The sequence below is a fragment of the Quercus suber genome, unplaced genomic scaffold (assembly GCF_002906115.3).
Source record: "Quercus suber isolate HL8 unplaced genomic scaffold, Cork oak 2.0 scaffold_8, whole genome shotgun sequence".
In the NCBI taxonomy this organism is placed as follows: Eukaryota; Viridiplantae; Streptophyta; class Magnoliopsida; order Fagales; family Fagaceae; genus Quercus; species Quercus suber.
The window spans coordinates 124,744-134,744 of NW_027069474.1; the positions used below are offsets into that span (position 1 = coordinate 124,744).

Consider the following 10,001-nt stretch of genomic DNA (forward strand, 5'->3'; position numbering starts at 1 on the left):
AAGCGAGGGTCATTAATGCTTCTCATCTTTGTGCAACAGAGGGTCCAGTAGGATTTTCTCTAAATGGGAGGTTAGGTATGGGTGGCTTTTGGGGGGGGGGGGGGGGGTGCCAATAAGCCCTGTATGAAATCTTTTTGTACTCATCAAATAATTAAATTGCCGTGGTGGAGTCTTAATTCTAAAGCACTATAGTACTGCATGAAATGTAGGATTTCCATAAGTGTTACAGGAATAATTGAACAATATCATTTCTATCTAAAGTCACTTTTTGGCATGACTTTATAGGTTGCTTTGGCATCAATTCTTCATTTTATAATCTTTGGGAAACTTCCCTTTGCATCTTTTGAAGGGACTGGATGATTGTGGTCTTCCCTAAGAATCGTCTTTTTCATTATTGGTGGGAAATCAAATTATTTGAAAAGCAGTAATGCAATGGAGAAGAATAAAGAGAATAATTTTATAATATTTTTTACTTTTTTTGGTTGAGAATTTTAATGGAGAGAATGAAAAGTTCATTCCATTATTTGAGAATTTAAGTGAGAATGAATAAAATAAGTAGAATGAAACATTCATTCATCTTTATATTCTCTCCAAATTTCAAATTTTCATTCCCCCAAAATTGGAAGGAATTGGAAGGAATAGAATTTGATTTAATGAATTTTTTTTTACTAAAACTTCCAAAATACCCCTATGTATTCAACCCTTTTATTTTAAAATAAGAGTCTAATTGTAATATTGTCATAAAATGATTTCATTTCTTTCTCTCTATGTTAATCCCAAATAAAGTTACTTGATAGGTAAAATTATGGCATGGAAGATTTTAGGTTCAACCCGTCAGCTTTGCTTATATAATAGATCCTACAGCTTAAGCTAATGGGACAATTAGTGAATAGCTGGACTTTAAGGCTGATGCCATTAAGAGGCTGATGCCAATATAGCTAAAGGAAATAAGGTGAGTTGACGGTCCTAAAGGTGACGACCCTATTAAAACTTGGCTTGACCACCACGCATAAGTATATAAAGAAATTACTTGTATCCCACGCGGAGTGTTAGTGTCCTACAAGGAAAGGATTCTGTAATTTACGCTCATAAGAACTCCTATAAGGAAAAGACTTCTACTCCAAGAAAGAGAGGTCGACTCTCTGCTACTATAAAAGCCCCAATACCCTCACAAATCAAGGTACGCATAATTAACCCCTCTCTAGCACTCTAGAGTTGTAACAAGTTCTAACTTGACATTCGGAGGGTATTTGGCTGGCACCATACCGGTGCTCTTTGTAAGGTCTTTTTTTTTTTTATTTTTTTTATTTTTTTTTATGCAGGTGTCGTTTTGAGTGTGCAAACATCGTGTGACTCATTGGTGATATTTTCGACATCATTAGTTGGCGCCGTTTGTGGGGAACGATCAGACGTTTTCTGGTTTGTAAGCCATTGCAAACGCTTTCCGAACAAAAGAGTTGCATGGTGTTGACTCGCTTGATAGCGACAACGAACAACATTCAAGGAGATGAAACCCACACAGCGGCCCTCGAAAGGTAAGTGCAAACCCTGGGCGCCGCCGTAGAGAGCCTTACTAAGCAGAACCGCAACCTGGAGGAACAGTTACACCAGAAAAATGCAGGTCACGGCATTCAAGAGCAGGACCAAGAAGGCACCAGTGCCGATAGAAGAGAACGAGAAAGGCTGGAGGGCAGTAATGCTCCGAGTAGACCGGAGCGTCAGAGTTTGAGCATGCCATCCCTCACGGATGCAACTCAACCACAAATTGCCACGGAGATACGGGCCATAAAGGAACAAATGGAGGTTATGATGAATGCCCTCAAAGGATGGGTATCCAGCGACCTTAACGATCTGGTAAATCACACTGACTCACCATTCACTGCAGCCGTCAATTCCTTCCCCCTACCACATAAATTTCGCATGCCACATATAGACAGTTACGACGGAGTGAAGGACCCACTGGATCACCTGGAGACCTTCAAGACTTTAATGCACCTTCAAGGGGTAGTAGACGAAATCATGTGTAGGGCCTTCCTTACAACACTAAAGGGCCCGGCCAGGGTATGGTTCAGCCGACTGACGCCGAACTCCATCAACACTTTTAAGGAGCTAAGCGCTCAGTTCACTACACACTTTATTGGGGGGCATAGGTATAAGAAGTCCACGACGTGCTTGATGAGTATCAAGCAACAAGAGGATGAGACACTGAGATCTTACATAACGCGCTTCAATAAGGAAGCGCTCTCGATCGATGAAGCTGAAGACAAAATACTTGTAGTAGCCTTTACAAATGGGTTGCGAAAGGGTAAGTTTTTGTTCTCACTATACAAAAACGACCTAAAGACAATGTCGGAAGTACTTTACAGGGCCACCAAATACATGAATGCTGAGGACGCGCTGCAGGCTCGGGAGGAAAAGCCAAGAAAAAGAGAGAGACCGGAAGATATACGGCAAGACCAAGGGCGGAAGAAGCCGAGGACAAGAGACCGAAGAGATGAAAGGCGTTCTAAGTCCCCAGGGGGAAGGTTCACGAGCTTCACCCTGCTAACCACCCCGATAGATCAAGTCCTAATGCAAATCAAGGACGAAGGGGCTCTGACCTTCCCCGAAAAGCTGAAGGGAGATCCTAGCAAACGTTCTAGAGACAAATATTGCCGCTTCCACCGAGACCACAATTATGACACAGCTGATTGTTATGACTTAAAGCAGCAAATTGAGGCCCTCATAAGACAAGGGAAATTATAGAAGTTCGTAAGCAAGGAAAGAACGGATCCACCGCCTCAAGAGTAGCCCCTCCGACAGGATAATGACCGTCCTCGACCTCCCATCGATGACATAAGAATGATTATAGGAGAAACGACTACCGGGTCATCCAAAAAGGCTCGAAAGACGTACCTCAGGATGGTCCAAAACGTCCAGCTGATGGGCCCAGTACCAAAAATAGCACGAAGAGAAGGCCCTATCATCGAGTTCTCAGAAGAGGATGTGCGACGTCTTCACCATCCACATGACGATGCGCTTGTCGTCAGCCTACAAGTAGGGGTCTACAACTTGCACTGGGTGCTGGTCGACAATGGGAGCTTGGCAGACATCCTGTATTACCCTGCGTTCTAGCAAATGAGAATTGGAAGAGAACAACTAATTCCGACAAATGCCTTGCTCGTCGGTTTCGGAGGAACAAGGGTATTTCCCTTAGGTGCGATTACACTGTCTGTAACGATAGGCGACTATCTTCAGCAGATCACCAAGGACGTGACATTCCTCGTGGTTGACTGTTCGTCCGCCTACAATGCTATCTTGGGGTGACCCACCCTCAATTCATGGAAGGCAGCGACCTCAACTTACCATTTGATGATTAAATTCCCTACCGATTATGGAGTAGGAGAACTACGCGAAAATCAAGTGGCCGTACGCGAGTGCTACGTGGCCATGATGAAAATGGAGGACCACCTCTAGGCCATGAGCATAGAAGAACACTGGAGTACGATGGAGCCTGTTGAGCAACTTGAAGAAATCCCTCTTGACGACTCCGCGCCTGATCGGACAACAAAAATTGGAACCCTTGCCAGTCCCATGGTCCGACAAGCACTTACAGCCTTCCTCAAGAAGAATTGAGACATGTTCGCCTGGAGTTATAAGGACATGCCAAGAATAGACCCTTCAGTCATGGTGCATAGGCTGAATGTGTCACCCTCCTTTCCACTTGTCTGACAGAAGAAGCAGGTGTTTGCCCCAGAACGAGATTGGGCCATAGCTGAAGAAGTCCGCAAGCTACAGGAGGCGAACTTTAGTAGGGAAGTTTACTACCTCGACTGGCTAGCAAACGTAGTGATAGTCAGGAAAGCTAGAGGGAAGTGGAGGATGTGCGTAGACTTCACCGACCTAAACAAAGCATGCCCAAAAGACAGCTATCCCCTCCCGATGGTCGACTTTAGTAGACTCTACAACTCAACACCAGCTGTTAAGTTTTATGGACGCTTTCTCCGATTACAACCAAATCCAGATGCACGAAGCCGCTCAAGAGAAAACTTCGTTCGTAACCAGCCAAAGCCTCTTCTGTTATAAAGTAATGTCGTTTGGTCTAAAAAACGCAGGCGTGACATATCAAAGGCTCTTGAACAAGATGTTCGCATAGAAAATTGGGAGGAATGTCCAAGTCTACGTTGATGACATGCTGGTGAAAAGTTGAAGGGAGGAAGATCACCTGAAGGACCTCAAGGAGACATTCGACACTCTTCGATCTTACAACATGAAGCTTAATCTAGGAAAGTGCGCCTTCGGGGTGACAGTAGGAAAATTCCTAGGATTTATGGTGTCACAGAGGGGCATCGAAGCCAACTCGAACAAAATTCGGGCTATAGTGGAGATGGCACCACCAAAAAATATGAAGGAAGTACAAAGCCTCAATGGCAAGATAGCAGCGCTAAATAGGTTCGTATCAAGGGCGACGGACAAGTGCTTACCCTTCTTTCACACACTGAAAAGATCTTTCGAGTGGACTACCGAGTGCCAGCAAGCATTCAAGGGGTTGAAAACTTATCTCTCTTCCCTACCACTGCTAAGTCCCTCGCAGCCAGGTGAAACACTTTTTCTTTATCTTGTTGTCTCCCCAACAGCCGTCAGCGCCGCCTTGATTAGAGAAGAAGAAAGAGTGCAGAAGCCCATCTATTACACCAGCCGGGCACTACGCAGAGCCGAAGAAAGATATCCGCCCATGGAAAAGCTCGCATTTGCACTAGTAACAGCAGCACGCAAACTCAAGCCGTACTTTCAAGCCCACACAAGGATCGTCCTAACTGACAAGCCTTTGCGATGGGCGACGAGCAACCCTGAAGCTGCTAGACGTGTGGCACTATGGGTTGTAGAATTAAGCGAGTTTGACATCCAGTACCACCCGCAAACCGCCATTAAAGGACAGGTCATTGTAGATTTCATAACTGAGTTTACAAATGGCGAGGACGGGGGGGCAAAAGAATCTCCCCGATGGAGCATACATATAGACGGATCCTCTAACAAGCAGGATGGGGGAGTCGACATCGTACTACAGTCACCTGAAGGAGACACAGTCGAGTGTATGGTTCGCCTTGAGTTCCCTACCACCAACAATGAGGCGGAATATGAAACTTTGGTAGCAGGGCTTAACCTCGCCAAAGCTGCAAGAGCCGAGAGTGTGATCATTTACTATGACTCTCAGGTCGTGACCAACCAGATAAATGGGGATTACGAATGTAAAGGCGAAAGAATGAAGAAATATCTGGACCAAACAAGGAGGAGGGTAAACGAGCTAAAGGCCGAAATTATATAGATCCCCCATGGAGAAAATGAGCGAGCTAACCGCCTAGCCAAAGCCGTTTCAGCCGAACATATGGCCACCCTTGGTAATGTAGTCTCCTTCGTTCAGCTCTCTCCACTTATAAATTTTTTCGATGTACAGGAGCTTGGTTCCAAAAGTGATTGGACCGTGCCGTTAGTCTCTTACTTGAAGAACGACCTACTGCCAGATGGAAATGAAGCTACAAGAAAACTGAAGGTCCAAGCAGCAAGGTTCGTTCTGATAAGGGATGTCTTATACAAAAGAGGTTTCTCCCGCCCCTACCTAAGATGCTTAGGTCCTGAAGAAGCAGGCTACGTCATGAGAGAGGTACACGAGGGAATCTGCGGAAACCACTCAGGGTCAAGATCATTATTGCATAAGCTAGTAACGGACGAGGTACTTTTGGCCAACCATGCAGAAGGATGCCGAGGCTTATGTAAAAACTTGCAACAAGTGCCAAAGATTCAGCAATATTATCAGACAACCACCTAAAGAACTTACCCCGGTGATGGCACCATGGCCGTTCGCTCAATGGGGACTGGACATCATGGGGCCGTTCCCTACGGCAATACAACAGCTGAAGTTTCTGGTAGTGGGCATCGACTACTTTACAAAGTGGGTAGAAGCTAAAGCCTTGGCCACCATTACGAAAAAGAACGAACGGAGTTTCGTCTGGCGATGTATCATATGCAGATTTGGCATCCCTAGAGTCTTAGCCTCGGACAACAAGAAGCAATTCGACAATGACTCCTTCCAGGATTTCTACTCGAAGTTGGGGATACAGAACCACTACTCCTCCCCCACCCACCCTCAAGCCAACGGACAGGTCGAAGTCACGAACCGATTCTTGCTGAAGATTATCAAGACTCGGCTCGAGGGGGCAAAGGGTATTGGGCAAAAGAGTTGCTGAGCATACTTTGGGCCTACAAGACTACGGCAAGGACACTAACAAGAGAGACATTATTTTGACTAAAATACAGGAGCGAAGCATTCATCCCAGCCGAAGTCGGCCTCACAAGCTACAGGGTGCATAACCACGACAAAAGGAAAAATGACGAGGCCATACGTCTACAGCTCGATCTGGTGGACGAAGTCAAGACAGCAGCAGAACAAGGGTTCGCATGATACCAGGACCGCATGGCCAAGCACTACAACTCCCGGGTCAGACACAGAAACTTCCAGGTTGAAGACCTCGTTCTAAGGAAATTCGTGGGCGTAGTAAGAGACCCAACTCAAGAAAAACTTGGCCCAAATTGGGAAGGACCTTACTGAGTCACAGTGTGGCAGAGGAAGGGCATCTACCATCTGGAGACACTAGACAGATGGAAGTTGCCACATCCTTGGAATGCTGAACACTTGAGAAAATACTACCAGTAGAGATGATGACGAGAAGAGTAACACCCCCACCCCTTTATTCATAAGTTTACTATAGAAAATTTTAGTTATACTCCTCAAATTTATCATTTACTTTAGTTTTTGCTACAATAAGCCCAAAGGGCAGGTTTTTTACTTTGGTTTTTGCTACAATAAGTCCAAAGGGCAGGATTTCATTTTTTGAACTACTTTTTATATAAATGCATGGCAATAAGAGGAGTTTATTCAGAATTACTAAAGTTTCTACTTACAAGTCCAAGTCCACAAGATGGACGAAGCTACGTAACCGACGGTCTAATAAAAGACTGACGAATTGGCCAAAGTCCACAAGATGGACAAAACTACATAACTGACGGTCTAATAAAAGACTGACGAATTAGCCAAGTCCACAAGATGGACGAAGCTATGTAACTGACGGTCTAATAAAAGACTGATGAATTGGCCAAGTCCATAGAATAAATGAAGCCATAAAACTGATGGTCTAATAAAAGACTAAAATAGCTAACGGCTTAATAAAAGACCGACAAGTTGGCCGAGTCCATAAAATGAAGCTGACGGTTTTATAAAAGACTGACGTGTTGCCCAAATCCACCAAGTAAACAAGGTCGTAAAGCTAAACGGTTTAACAAAAGACGCAAAGTGGTTAAGTCCATAGTATGGACGAGACTATAAAGCTGACGGTCCTACATAAAATGACCTCATCTTAAAAAGTAATAAATTATCAAAACTTGGCAAGTCCATAAGGTGGACGACCTTAACCCAAGGCAATATGTTGCAACAGACTAAAAGTCTGGGAAAAAGACAAGTCTATTGATCCATAAAGTAGACGAATCTCGCCTAATAAAATAGACTAAGTCATTAAAAGTAACGGGCTCACCAAAATGACCATCTGCTCGTAAAATTGTCAAAACTAACGACCTAATTAAGCCAACGGTTCCATTTAACTGACGGCGTTATTGAACTAGATGGGTCTGCAATCGTCATTCAGTACCTTTAAAAACATAACCCACAAATAGGCCGACAAGCCTAACCTATGGCTGGGAGATAGCCTTAGCAAGAAAAAGAAGCGCATAAGCAAATGGCCATACATACATGTTTAAAAACAACGGGTATCAAGGGGCACTTAAAAATATTGTTTGTAGACAAAAAAAAAAAATACAACTGTTACAAGAGATGAAACTACAACTAGGAAGGAGGAGCATCACTTAAAGCATCGTTTACTTTTTCTGAATAGGAGGGTTGTTTACGTCTAGATCCTCCACAAAAGGATTGGAAGTAGTGACGGGAGGGTTCGCAGCGGGCTGGGCTAGAACAACACCGTCATCTTGAGGAGGATCCGCAAAGTCGTCACCCTTGATAATGACAGTGTCATTAATAGGCGTCGCTGGTGGGAGCCCATCTATAGTTATCTCGGAAAAATCCAATTTAAGGAAGGCTAACGCAACTTGCTTCAGGCAGTCGTTGAACCTAATGTCGTAGTATCTATCGTAGGAATTGATATAGGAATCTGACTCCTTGAACTCCTGGACCGCGTCAGCCCCAACCGTCTCTACCTCCTTACGAAGGGCCGTCAACTCTTGTTCTAATTTCTCCTGCTGACGACCTGCCTCCTCTAACTTCTGCGTCGTCTCTTTCAGCTCAACATTCAGTAGACGCATGGCCTCCTTGTACTGAGCCTGCTGATTTAACATATTAGCATTATGTTTACTGACGCGAGTAACGACACCTTCCTTAGCCACGCACCGGTCCTGAAGCGCCTTTACGCGAACCAAGGCCTAAAAAAGGATACAATCGTCAGTCATTAAACAGGAAGGAGATAAGAGAAAAGCCAATTAGGGGAGACGGCTTACTCGTGTGAGGTCAAATAAAGCTGACACCCCCAGCTCCTTCGTCCCCAACAGTGCATAAGGATTTATGTCCGTCGGCTTTATAAGAGATTCTACTGCTTCGACGACAAAGTCCTTATGCGTCAACAGGCAACATAGCCCCTCCAAGACAAGACCGGAAGAAGTCATCACCCTTTTTCCTGCTTCGAGGCCTGACTTGGGGGTTGACCTCTCTAGGGGCTCATCCCCAGAAGTAACGGCTACCTTTTTAAGAGGACGGTTGTCGTCCCCATCAGGTTTCCTTTTTGATGAACCCTTAGTGACGGTTTTGGGGGTTGACAAGGATGTTATCTCCCCTTTTGCCCTCTTCTCCTCCTTCTGACGAGCAGCGGCAACCCTTATCCGTTGCTTAGCTGCCTTCATCTCTGCAAAAGAAACACATGAGAAGAACTGACGGCAAAAAAGCTGAAATGACGGGACCATATGATCAAGCTACTCACGATGGCGAGAAAATTCTTCTAACTTGAGAGCTTCAGGCATCGGTTTAGGACCCTCACAATACGCGTGAAGAGCGTCAAGAGTAATTAAATCTTGAAATGATCGCTCCTCTAAGGGAATCTCTAGAACCTGACGGATAAAATCTTCCTGCTCTTCAGTTATTAGGGGAAGAATGTTGGCTGAAAAAGAAAAGTAAGTTGACAATGTTAAAACACTTCAAAGGATAGATAAGTAATTGCATGTAAAAATTGACAGGGACAAAAGCTGGCGGCTAAAACCTGAATCCCTGATAAAAGCCCAAGTATTATCAAAATAACCATGAGGCATTGTCTCCCATTCTTCCTGACGACACACTCAGCCCGTCCCTTTAACAAAAAAGAACCTACTCTTCTAGGATCTATTAGAATCTGGCATCTCGGACACTAATCTCAAATCCTTCTCCCTGACGGCAAAATGGTACATCCCCTTGGAAGAAGAAATGTGTCGGGGTCTATAGCAATAAAAGAATTCATCTAAGGAAAGCTGACGGTGTCCTTCGCTCAGACGACCCCATAATATCTTAGCACCTATAAAGATCCTCCATGAATTTGGAGCAATCTGGCTAATAGACAACCCATAAAAATCAGCCAGCTGATGGTGTAAAGCCTTCAGGGGCAGTCTGAGCCCCGCAGCAAACATGGTATCATACATACCAACGTCTACGGTTTTCCCCGTATAGCATTTTTCACCTTCCTTAGGGAGACGGATAGGAATATGGTCTAGGATTTGGAAACGGACGCGCAACTCTTTGAAAATTTTATTGATCATTTTTGGAAAAAATTTGTTGACGGCCTATTCTTTAGGAAGGATGAAGGGACGGTTACCTCCAGGACTTCCTGAAGCCCCCTTACAGGATTCCTCATCATCTTCATCCCCGTCACTATCCCCCTCTTCTTCCACCTCAATTTCACCCTCATCACCTATTACCTCCTCCTGACCCTTGTTTCTGT

General features: G+C 44.6%; 1 protein-coding gene across 1 annotated transcript; it reads left to right on the forward strand.

Annotated features, from left to right (window-relative positions):
* The first annotated feature begins 1,731 nt into the window (after positions 1–1,731).
* LOC136068606 (uncharacterized) lies at positions 1,732–2,745 on the forward strand. The gene has a single exon (XM_065775976.1). The coding sequence runs from the start codon at positions 1,732–1,734 to the stop codon at positions 2,743–2,745; it is 1,014 nt and encodes a 337-aa protein (XP_065632048.1).
* The last annotated feature ends 7,256 nt before the right edge of the window (positions 2,746–10,001 follow it).

Bases quoted from the DNA above. Each gene is read 5' to 3' on its own strand.
- LOC136068606 (XM_065775976.1), top strand. From the start codon at position 1,732: ATGCCATCCCTCACGGATGCAACTCAACCACAAATTGCCACGGAGATA.